This window comes from Eptesicus fuscus, chromosome 13 (assembly GCF_027574615.1).
Source record: "Eptesicus fuscus isolate TK198812 chromosome 13, DD_ASM_mEF_20220401, whole genome shotgun sequence".
Classification (NCBI taxonomy): Eukaryota; Metazoa; Chordata; class Mammalia; order Chiroptera; family Vespertilionidae; genus Eptesicus; species Eptesicus fuscus.
In genome coordinates, this window is record NC_072485.1 from 47,414,009 (window position 1) to 47,426,661 (window position 12,653).

Below are 12,653 nucleotides of genomic sequence, written 5' to 3' on the forward strand. Positions count from 1 at the left end.
CAGGTTCAATTCTGGTCAAGGGCATGTACCTTGGTTGTGGGCACATCCCCGGTGTGGAGTGTACAGGAGGCAGTTGATTGATGTTTCTCTCTCATCGATGTTTCTAGCTCTCTATCACTCTCCCTTCCTCTCTGTAAAAAATCAATAAAATATATTTTTAAAAAAAATCATGTAAGACCCAGACCTGGCCGCCCCCCCCCCCCCCATTGGGCTAGATCCAGATCCGGCCAGTCCCACCCTTGTCAAGCCCTGCCAGGTAGGGGGCATAGCCTCAGGCACCCTGGCCCAGCGCCAGGACGGGGAGCGTGGCCTGAGGTCCCCCAGCCCAGACCGGGCGGGGGGTGTGTGCCTTGAGGTCCTCCATCAAGCCCCGCCAGGTGGGGGACACGGCCTGAGATACCCTATCAAGCCCCGCTGGGTGGGGGGGCATGGCCTGAGGTCCCCCATCAAGCCCTGCCAGTTGGGAGGGCACAGACTCAAGTCCCCCGGCCCAGCACCGGGAGGGGGGCGTAGCCTCAGGTCCCCCATCAAGCCCCACTGGGCGGGGGCACAGCCTGAGTTGCCCCAACCCAGCACTGAGGGTGCACCTTGAGGTCCCCCATCAAGCCCCGCTGGGTGGGAAGCACTGCCTGAGGTCCCCTGTCAAGCCCAGCCAGGCAGGGGGGCGCAGCCTCAGATCCCCTGGCCCGGTGCTGGGGCGGGGGGCACGGCCTGAGGTCCCCCGGCCTGGTGCCAGGGTGGGGGGTGCAGACTGAAGTCCCCTGTCAAGCCCCACCTGGTGGGGGGCATGGCCTGAGGTCCCCTGGCCTGGCGCTGGGGCGGGGGGAGCAGCCTGAGGTCCCCTAGCACAGCACCAGGACGGGAAGCGCACCTTGAGGTCCCCCATCAAGCCCCGCCGGGCGGGGGGACATGGCACTGGGGGAGGAGGTGTGGCCTGAGGTCCCCCACCCTGACGCCAGGGCGGGGGGCGTAGCCTGAGGTCCCCTGTCAAGCCCCATGGTGGCAGGGAAGGGAGTAGCCTCAGGTCCCTGTTGATTGCTCGTTAAGGCTCCTTATGGGAACTTGGCCTCAGCTGTGGGTGCAGCCATCTTTGTGACAGAGTGATGGTCAATTAGCATATTCCCTCTTTATTAGATAGGACTAGAGGCCCAGTGCACACAATTAGTGAACTGAGGAGGGGGTGTCTCTCAGCCCAGCCTGTGCCCTCTTGCAGTCTGGGAGCCCTCGGGGAATGTCTGACTGCAGTGGAGGTGGGAGAGGCTCCCACCGCCACTGACCTCACCAGTTGTGAGCCTGGCTTCTGGCTGAGCAGCACTCCCCCTGTGGGAGTGTACTGACCAGCAGGGAGGCAGCTCCTGCACTGAGCATCTGCCTCCTGGTGGTCAATGCACATCATAGCAACCGGTTGTTCAGCTGTTTGGTCAATCTGCATATTATCCTTTTATTATATAGGATAATACTTTAATGGTTATTATATAGGATAATACTTTAATACTTTCATGGTATAAATATGCCAAATTCAACCAATTCTCCAGAAAGTTTTGTTACTGAAATGTTCTTAAAAACATGACAGTAATAGTGTTTAAAGTAGTGATAAATTAGCCTACTGAGAAAATTGGCCAAATGGTCCAGCTTTATTTAAGAGCCTGAACTCGCACTGGTTGGAAGTGAAATATTTCCAAGCCATTAAATCAAGGTATAAGGGACAGGAAGTGATTTGGAGAAAATATGAATACTTTGTACATTTGAACTCTATAGTCACTGGTAAGTACTGTGACAAAATCAGAATTAAGATTTCTCTCTGAATCAGATTAGATTTACAGCATCCTATCCACCACCACCATTTAATTTTTACAACTACTCAGTTCTGGGGATACAAAGATGTCCTATAAGAAACAGACTCATAGCCTGGCTGCAGTCGCTCAGTGGTTGAGCATCAGCCTATGAACCAGAATGTGACGGTTCAATTCCTGGTCAGGGCACACACCCAGGTTGTGGACTTGATCCCCTGTGTGGGGCATGCAGAAGGCAGCCGATCAATGATTCTCTCTTATCAATGATGTTTCTATCTCTCTCCCTCTCTGAAATAAAAAAAGAAAGAAAAAAAAAAGACTCATAGAAGTACAACAGATTCATGTTGCCAGAAGGGAACAGGGTTGAGGGATGCTGTAAAAGGTGGAAGGGATTGAGTACAGACTGGTAGTTACATAATAGTTATGAGGATGTTAAATACAGCATAGCAAATATAGTCAATAATATTGCAATAACTATGCATGCTGCCAGATGGGTAATGTAAATATCAGGAGGAACACTTTGTAAAGTATGATTGGCTAACCACTACGCTGTACACCTGAAACTAACACAAAATAATATTGTATGTAAAATAATTTTAAATTTTTTGAAAAGGGGGACTAAAAGAAAACAAAACAAAAAGATGCCCTGTGGCTGCAATCTGCAATTAACGGGTAATTTTAAAATTATTAGTGTTTTAAGGAATAGTCTACAGGCATGGGACTTAGTAATAAATAGATGAACTGCATAAAATTATTCTGATTCTTCTAATAACATTTCTTTCTTTTTTAACATTGATTTGTTGCTCCACACTTAGTTATGCATTCATTGGTAGCTTCTTGTACTAGTATGTGCCCTGATGGGGGATGGAACAGGCAATCTTAGCGTTATCAGGAGAACACTAACCAACCGACCTACCCCCCCACCCCCAACCAGGGTTTAGTAACATTTCTGATTACCAAATACAGTTATAACACCTGCAAGGTTAAGAAAATATAAATTTAAACACTTTTTTAAAGATATACCTTGTTTTTTCTTTTTTAATATATATATTTCTTTATTGATTTCAGAGAGGAAGGAAGGAGGAGAGATAGAAACATCAGTGATGAGAATCACTGATTGGCTGCCTCCCGCACGCCCCCCACTGGGGATCGAGCCCGCAACCCAGGCATGTGCCCTTGGCCGGAATGGAACCAGGGACCCTTCAGTCCGCAGGCTGACGCTCTATCCACTGAGCCAAGCCGGCTAGGGCTACACCTTGTTTTCTCATTTGAATTCTTTTTTTTTTTTTTTTTTAAGCTGCCTCCTGCACAACCCCCACTGGGGATGTGCCCGCAACCAAGGTACATGCCCTTGACCAGAATCGAACCTGGGACCTTTCAGTCCGCAGGCCGACGCTCTATCCACTGAGCCAAACCGGTCTCGGCTCATTTGAATTCTTATACTGTACTCCCGTATGACAAAAGGAATCTATGCATTGGGTATGAAGCTGTTTTAAATGAGCCAATCCCTCCAATTTAAATAACCTAATCCAATTTTTGTCACATTTTTCATTTTTATAAGGGAGTAAAAAAAAAAAAAACTTCTTTCAATGTCTAAGTAATAGTATTCAAATGAAACTCAAAATCCCTATTTCCCTCCGAATGGCATTTGGGCATCAATTATGTCCCCCATGCTCCACCAAGAAATATGGTATCAGTTAAAAATCTCAAACTAGACTCAACCGTCAATCAAGACATTTAAATAATCCTCACTTAGCTATTTTTAACTTCCTTTAGATTTACCCCTTTGGCCACTTCATAACCATCTGAAATGCCAGACACTAAGTCTAACATCATCCGGCTCTCTCCAATCTTTGCAAGCAGAACGCGCAACAACGGAGGCCTTCTCATTCTCATAATCAATTCTACACCTGAACGCCCGATTTAACAAACCTTGAGTCTGTGCACTTTTATCTCATAACTCAGCCTGGCTGCCAAAGCAAATGAACTTAACTCAATACTCCGAAAATGGCTAGTATTTGCAGTAGTTTTTGGTTTTTACTTAGATCCCCACCCGGAGGATAAGTTTTAGAGAGAGGGAGGGGGACGGAGAGAAACAACTGATCGGTGGCCTCCGGTAGGCGCCCGACTGCGACCCACCAAAACCTAGGTAGGTGTACTGACCGGGAATCAAACCCGCAACCCTTTGGTGAACCGGCAGGACGCTCCAACCAACGGAGCCACTCGGGCAGCTTCAATTGGGCTCGAGACCTACAAATTATTACCTAAACCTAACAATTAATATGTACTCATTCGTACTACGTTCAGGGAACCCGAGGGTATGTTTTCCCTACCCCTTTTGGCTTTCCTTTAATTCGCGATACATACAAAAGATAGAGTGAAAAAGGACCATTACAGACGACTTCAAATTCTGAACCTGAACCACCCGAACGTGATAAAAAGATCCGCAGTATCTCCCAACAAAGTCCCAAACCATCCCCGGTTGTCAAGCTCCTCGGACGCTTCGGCAGGGGCAGGAGGCTCACCCTCCCGCCGGATTGTCGATGCCCCGGAGACTGGACCGGCGCGGAGAGGGTTGGCAGTCGCGGACCGACATACAGCAGCTCTCAGGAAAGCAAAGCCCTCATCCAGGACCAGGGGCCTCAGCTGACACCGAGAGCCCCCAGGGAGCTGCTAGGCGTCCCCTCCTGTCCTAGCCCTCCCAACCATGTCCCTCCCAACAGGGCGATGCTCGGAAATCGCTAGGCAAAGCCCATCCAGTCTCCAGAACGTGCTCCAATAAGCCCACCGGGAGCGCCCAGATCACCTCCTAGCCCCTGTGGGGAAAATGGCGCCCGTCACCCCTTCTCCCTCCCGGCTAGTCACAAGGACCAGCCTCCCTCCCTCGCTACAAAATGGCGTCTCCCGCTGGGGCCCCGGAATCTGCATAATTCACTTGCCAGCGAGGCGGCGCCGATCTGGGATGAGCGGTTCTGCCAACCACTCAAACACAGAAACTTCGATTCCGCATTTTAGGCAAGCCACTCCGGCGCGGCTCTGACGTCCTGACGTCACGAAAATGGGGCGTGGTTAAGCTGGTCTCTCGCGTCGCCTAAATTTGAGCCAATGGCAAGCAGGAGCTGCCTACTGAGTGATGCAGTGACAGCCCAATGGAAGCTGGGGGCGGGCTTCAGACTGGGTATGCGGGTTGCGGGGCTTGGGGGCCGGGCGGCTGTTTCCTGTCCTGGTGCATGGTGGTCGGACGAAGGAATTGTTGGAAAATTTTCTCGGAGGTTCGTATATAAATGTGTTTTTACCCAGTGTGCATTATTCTCCGCCCGGCCGCCGCCCTTAGCGCAGTGGCGCGGGCCCGCTCGGGCCCCGGCCCTGACTCCGGCTGCTCAGCGTCTGCCGGAGGCCCTTCTGATTTTACGGCCGGCCGCGGCAGCGGCGCCCGGGCAGAAGCGGAGTTTATTAATAACCCGCGGCCGCCACTCTGAGGCGGCGGACCTTTTCTCACCGAGAACACCACCCCTCCCCCCCCGTTGTTTTTGCGCGCCGAGCCCCGCCTGTTCCCCTCGGGGGACCGCCGCGGAGAGGGACGGGAGGGCGGAGACCTCTGGAGCCTGGCGGCGCCTCTCGGCTAGACCTCCACGCGGAGCGAGTCCCCAGGCGCTCCCGCGGCGAGGCTCCGCCAGCTGGGACGGCGGGCCGCGGGCCGCACCGGGCCCCAGCTGTGGTGCCGGCGGCGGGGCCGGCCGTGGGCCCGCTCGGACCCCGCCTGAACAGCGCACCTAGAATTTCCTCCCACCTAGATCGTGCGCAGATTATTTGTTTTCCTCCGTTAAACAAACATTTAGGTCACTGAGGCCTAACACCGAATATTAGAAATTGTCAATTTTATCATTTCTCCTTTTTGTCGGTTTTGGCCAAAGAGGGAACGAATCCTTCGGTTGCTTTGTAACATGTTATTGTGGAACGTGAACCAATTTATTCCCTCTTATAATATTTTAAACGTCCCCGTCCTCCCCCCCCCCCCCCACCCGTCCCCGGAATTAACGAAGTTAAGCAAAAAAAATAGGGGGAAAATACCATTGCTAAATCCATTATATGTTTAAAGTGAATTTAAGCTTTTGCTTTGGAAGTGTCTAATCAGCTGGTATAATCATTGTGGGATGTGAAAAACTGTAGGTTCGAGGTTGTGGTCAGCTTTTGTCCTGTATCTTACTAAAAGATAAGTGGTTTTGCTGTAGTTGACAAAAATCTGTGCAATACTTAGTATTTCATTATGTGTTTAGATGATCATCCAAAACCTGATGAGATTATAAGATTTGCAACTAATTCCGGTGTATGTTGGAAATTACCTAGCCTCCCACTTTTATTAATAGCTTTATGTAATTTTTTATATAATAGCTTTATATAATTCACATACCTTACAATTCACCCATTTAAAGTATAATTAAGTTGGTTTGGTATATTGAGAGTTGTGCCAACCCATCACCACCATCAATTTTATAACATGTTTCTCCAAAAAGAAACTAACCCATTAAGTTACTCCCCATTCCCTTTAATCCTCCCACCCACCCCTTCCCCCAACTACTAATCTACAGATTTGCCTATTTTGAACATTTCATATTATTTCCAGTATGTGAGCCTTTTTGATTGACTTTAACTTAGCATAGTATTTGCAAGTTTCCTTCATGTTATATAGCATTATCGATGCTTCATTTCTTTCTATTGCCATTTCTTTCATGTATGGGCATGTGTTCTATTTACCCATCATCTGTTGATGGCCATATAGATTGTTTCCACAATTTGTCTCTTATGTGTAATGTTGCTATGAACATTGTGTACAAGTTTTTGTGTGGACATGTTTTCATTTTTCTTGGGGAGATATATAATGTCTTGGTCATGTAGTTGGTAACGACTAGTATATTTAACTTTTTGAGAAACTGTCAAGTTGTTTTCCAAAGTATGAGAGTTCCCATTTCTTCATATCCTTGCCAGCACTTGTTATTATCAGTCTTTTTGATAAGTAGCCATTTTAGTGGGAATGAAGTGGTATGTGTTAGGGATTTTGATTTGCATTTCCCAATGGCTAATGGTATTGAGCATTTTTTTCATGTGTTGATTGGCCATTTGTATATCTTCTTTAGAGAAATGTTGATTTTGCTACTTTCCCCTTTTTTAAAATCGGATTGTTTATCTATTACTGAGTTGTAAGAGGTTTTTATATAAAAGTCCCTTATCAGATACATGATCTGCAAAATGTTCATAGCCCTTGGCTGCCAGTGGAGATATTGCTGTGAAGTAAGGATTCATTATGTTCCTCGTGGAAGGATGACCTACCTGGCTTGGGGAATTGTACCTCTACTATTACTTCAGCTGATATTAATTATTTATAATGTACATGCAGTTTATGATCACATGAGGAGAATTTTCTGAGTCCTGAGGTCTTCATCATTACTCAATTTTGACATTTTTAATCTCGTTTTTGCTTTTTTGTTTTAAACTGAGGTTTCACCTAGTTCTGAGTCTTTTTTGCTCCTTGCTTTATTTCAGGACAGAAATTTTTTTTTTTTTTTTAAGATTTGGGTTACATGTGTCATTGCTCCTTTCTGTGCTTAATTTGTGAGACAGTATTTTAAACTTTATTGTGGTCCTGCCTGGGTAGCTCAGTTGGTTAGAGCTTCTTCCCCATACGTTAAGGTTGTGGTTTCAATCCCCAATCATACAAGAAGGGCACATACAAGAAGCAACCATTAAATGCATAAAGAAATGGAACAACAAATTAATGTGTTTCTCTCACTCGCTCTCCCTTTTCTTTCTCAAATCAAAAATTTTTTAAAATTAAAAACATAAATTTCTTATACTGTTAATCAAAATTATTTTGTTTTTAAGATGGATTTAGACTGAGAAATCTCCCTCATAGAAAAGAAAATTTTAAAAACAATAATAAACTTTTCTCCATATTTTTCCATGGATCTAATCGCATTTTAAAATTGTGCTGTAGTGGGAACTCTGCAACCTGTGGAAATAATTTGTCCATTAATCTGTAGACATGGGCATTTAACTCCAAACTATGTTGTACTTAAAATACCACTTTACTCAGTACTTAACTTTGACTAGGCACTGAATTGAATGATTTACTGAGTGGTTCACATATGTACATAAACGTATTACCTTCACTATAAACTTAAGTCAAGTACTGGAGTTATCCTTATTTTGCAAGTGAGTCAACTGAAGTTAGAGTAACTTGTCCAACAATGACACAGCAAAGCTGTGACTTGAAGAAAGTCCAGTCTGTCAACCTACCAGGTACCCACCTCTTTAACTTTTAAAATACAATCTGTGGTTCCTTAGAATGATACGGTATTTTGAGTACTATACTTAATATGCCATAGCATATATGTTAATGTGCTATTTGTACACATTTCTAAGTTAAATAATAATGAAAGCATTTGGCCTAGTATTTAAAACACAGAGATTTGTAAAATATGAAGTAATGGTCACAAGAAATTGGAGTCATTAAAATGAACGACACTTTATACATGCTATATACACATAATACAGTAGCATATTGTGAAAAGTGAGACACAATGAAAAGAGTATTGGGATAAAAGAAGGCCTAATTTTTAATCCCATCGGTTAACTGGCCATGATGTCATACAAATTGTATTCATTTATTCAACAAATATTTAGTAAGCATGTACCATGTGCCAGGCATTCCAAGAATTCAGGAGTGAATAGGACAGATAGGGGTCTTGGCATCATGGAACTTAGAGTTCAGTTAGAAATTCTGATAAATAAAATTCTCCTATGAAGGAGATAGAGTTCTGTGATAGAGAATAAGGAGGTGGTGGTAGAATGGATATTTCAGATAAGAGTTAACACTGAACAATATGTGCAAAAGCAGGAAGAGTTAGATGTATTACTAAAAACTAGAAGGTCAGCGTGGCTGGGTGTATATAATAGAGGACAATTTTAAAGCACTCTGCAACATGAGGTACGTTAAACTCATTAGATATTTATTGAACATACTAGAGGCCCGGTGCACGAAATTCATGCACAGGGGGGTGGGTGGGAGGGTGTCCCTCAGCCCAGCCTGCACCCTTTCCAATCTGGGACCCCTCGAGGGTCCAGGACTGCTGGCTCCCAACTGCTTGCCTGATTGCCTCTAACAGCTTCTGCTTGCCAGCCTGATCACTCCCTAACCACTCCCCTGCCAGCCTGATTGGTGCCTAACTGCTCCCCTGCCAGCCTGTTTGCCCCTAACTGCCCTCCCCTGCAGGCCTGGTCACTCCTAACTGCCCTTCCTGAAGGCCTGGTCACCCCTAACTGCCCTTCCCTGAAGGCATGGTCACCCCTAACTGCCCTCCCCTGCAGGCCTGGTACCCCCCAATTGCTCTCCCCTGCAGGCCTGGGTCCCCCCTAACTGCCCTTCCCTGCAGGCCCGGTCACCCCCAACTTCCCTCCTCTGCAGCCTGGTCACCCCTAACTGTCTCCCCTGCAGGCTTGATCTCCCCCAACTGCCCTCCCTTGCAGGCCTGGTTTCTTCCAACTGCCCTCCCCTGCTGGCCATCTTGTGGTGGCCATCTTGTGTCCACATGGGAGCAGCCATCTTGTGTCCACATGGGGGCAGCCATCTTGTGTGTTGGAGTGATGGTCAATCTGCATATTACTCTTTTATTAGATAGGATCACCTTAGGAGTAAAAATTCCAGAGACCCAGCCCTAATCAGTTTGGCTCAGTGGATAGAGCGTCGGCCTGTGGACTGAAGGATCCCAGGTTCGATTCCAGTCAAGGGCATGACCTTGGTTGCAGGCACATCCCAGGAGGGGGTGTGCAGGAGGCAGCTGATTGATGTTTCTCTCTCATCGATGTTTCAAATTCTCTATGGCTCTCCCTTTCTCGCTATAAAAAAATCAATAAAATATATATATTTTTAAATTCCAGAGACCCAGTGGACACAGCACATATTTAGAAGGATATAGTCTAATGGGAAGACTGGATCAGGCAGTGAGGGGCCAGTGACAGTTAGAGGCTGTTCCCTGTGTTTGGACCGCCCTTTATACTCTTCTACCCCTAGGAAATGCTTATTTATCTTTTTATGCCCAAACATATATGTCCTCGTCTTTGTATCCTTGAGGCAAAGCTAGGTGCTGCTTTCTCTATTAATGCTTTTTACTGTTTATAGTAACTACTTTTCGTTTTTAAAATCATAGACATAATCATGGTGAATTTTTTTTTTAACTTACAGAAGATATACAGTAAAAATTGAGCCTCTTCCCCACTCCACCCTCAGTCTCCTGGTCCCATTTCTGGGAGGTAACCACTTGAATTTTTAAATGTAGATATTTATATGTATTTTTAAAAAACACGAATTCCCGCCCTAACCGGTTTGGCTCAGTGGATAGAACGTTGGCCTTCGGACTCAAGGGTCCCAGGTTCAATTTCGGCCAAGGGCATGTACCTTGGTTGCAGGCACATCCCCAGTAGGAGGTGTGCAAGAGGCAGCTGATTGATGTTTCTCTCTCATCGATGTTTCTAACTCTCTATCCCTCTCCCTTCCTCTCTGTAAAAAATCAATAAAATATATTAAAACAAAACACACACAAAAATACATGAATTCCCAATTATGGGGAAATCACCAACTTGCCTCTATCCTCAAAGTTCTTCGGGCTGGTCGAATAATCAAACAGACATGATACAGATTAGCAAGAGGAAAATAACCAAATTTAATACAGACCCCCACATGATAGTGGTTCAGGGATAGGAAGGGGGATTGAGGTATATAAGATATCCTGAGCTAGGAATGAGATCAAGCACCTTGGGGGCTTCAAAGAGTTATTGCAGAATGGTAAGAACAGACGTGTATTTTATACAAGTTTGTATTTGCCATCAATTGGTGTCCAGGAAATAGTTGTTTTTTCATCTTTTAGTTGGTGTAGATTTTTTTTCCATTAGGATCGAAACTATAGGTACTAAAGCCTTTCTGAAAAAATTTAATAGTTGACCAGCTTTCAGACAAGAGAGAACTTTTATTTCAGGTATGTGAGCTACCTATTGATGTTATATATTAGAGTTATTTGGAGATTTATAAATAATTGAATGAAAAGGACAAGTGCTTGTGTTATCAAAACTTAAATATTCCTTTTTTCTTTTTTTTTTCTTTTGAGAGTACAGTTATTAAAGCCGAGGACAGTGAAACAAAGGAAGGGCTTAAGGTAGAAGAAACAACAGGAGAGGGCGTGGTTCACAGATCAACGCTCTACCACTGAGTTACATCGGCCAGGCCATATTGTGCTTTTAAATATTGACATTGAAAATCAGATCTTTAGATCTGGAAAGGTCCTCAAGAGATACTGTTGTCCAGTTCCCTGGCCCAGGGCAGCTACATTGTCCCAACTCCTGTTTGAAACCACTTGGAGTCCACATAGGTAAAGGGACCTAGAGATAGGAAAAGGAAGGAAGGGGGTTGTGGTGGTGATTGGTACAAGAGCCATTCATTTGGTTGTAAAAAAAGAAAGACAAAGATTCTTAAATAAAACTCTCTGTAGACTGAACATTACTCTGGAAAAAAAAAAAAAGAGCCATTCATTCATCTATTTATTCTGCACCTATTGTGTATCTTCTAAGTGCCAACTATTTATTTTAGGTACTTGAGTCAGCAGTAATCAAACAGATAAAAATTCCTATCTGTTCTAGTGGAGGGGGAAATAGACAAGAAACAATAAATAAGTAAATGCATGTAATATGTCAATAATACTATGCAGGAATATGAAAGAGGGCAGAGGGATAGGGATGTCATGGTTAGGGGTAGGAGGTGCAGTTTGAAATAAATGAACAAGGAAGCTCTCACTGAAGTGGCATTGAACAAAGACTTGAAGAAGATAAGGGAATAATAATAAAAATACTGGAAAGAATGTTTCAGGCAGAAGGAACATCAAATGTAAATGTCCTGAGGCAGCAGAACATCAAGTATGTTTGAGGAAAATCAAGGACACCAGAGTGGCTGAAATCGAAGGAATGAGATGAGGAGCAGCAGGAAATGAGGGGCAAGATCATTGGCCTTATAGGCTAGAATAAGGACTTTGGCTTTACTTTGAGAAGTGTTCAGAAGATTTTGAGCCTGCTGTATCGAGAGGAGACTGTGGGGAGGTGACAGCAGAAGCAGGGAGATAGGATGCTTTTGCAGTAATATTGGTGATAGATGGCAGTGGCTTGGATCAGGGCAGTGATGGTGAAAATTGTGAGAAGTGGCCAGGTTCAGGATAGATTTCTGAAGACTGAGTCAACAAGATTGCTAGTGGGTTATAAGTGGGAATCTTCAATCATGTTAAACCCAAAGAACTCTAGTTATGGGAATTTTAAACATGGTACAAAACTGATAGGCAAGACTTGTCAGTGTGTTCAATAATTCACTGGTGAATTATGAAAAGCATGCCTTGGACTTTGGGTTCATACTCTTACCCTGTATATTCAGCGAAATTGCAGCTTATTTCAAACATTGTTTACTTCTTAGCATTTTTTAAAGATTCTTAGCATTTTTAAATGTTCTTTTTAGCATTTATTTTCTATGCATTGTTCTTTGTTCTCAAGTGTCTATATTTTTCTTCAAGGTAAAAAATGTTGTTAGCCCAAATCAATCGAGATTCTCAGGGAATGACAGAGTTTCCTGGAGGAGGAATGGAGGCTCAGCATGTTACCCTGTGCCTGACAGAGGCAGTAACTGTGGCAGGTGAGCAGTCTTGTTTGAAGGGATCATGTGGGCTTGGAAATATCATTTATCTTAAGAGAAAATGAAAAATCACAACACTGTTTACTTCCCTCTTCTTGTTTATCTAAAGACAACCCAAAGCTAAGCCTTTGGATGGCATT

The 12,653-nt window shown here is 44.7% G+C and overlaps 1 protein-coding gene across 2 annotated transcripts in view; it reads left to right on the top strand.

Moving 5' to 3' along the window:
* Window positions 1-4,989: 4,989 nt before the first annotated feature.
* The window catches only part of ZNF143 (zinc finger protein 143), a 32,520-nt gene continuing 24,856 nt past the window's right edge, over window positions 4,990-12,653 (top strand). For both annotated transcript variants that reach the window (XM_008151045.3, XM_008151046.3), the window contains exons 1-2: window positions 4,990-5,065; window positions 12,395-12,513. In XM_008151045.3, the coding sequence (XP_008149267.1) occupies window positions 12,402-12,513 (112 nt within the window). In that variant the 5' untranslated portion in view covers window positions 4,990-5,065; window positions 12,395-12,401. The remainder of the gene's footprint in view (window positions 5,066-12,394; window positions 12,514-12,653) is intronic.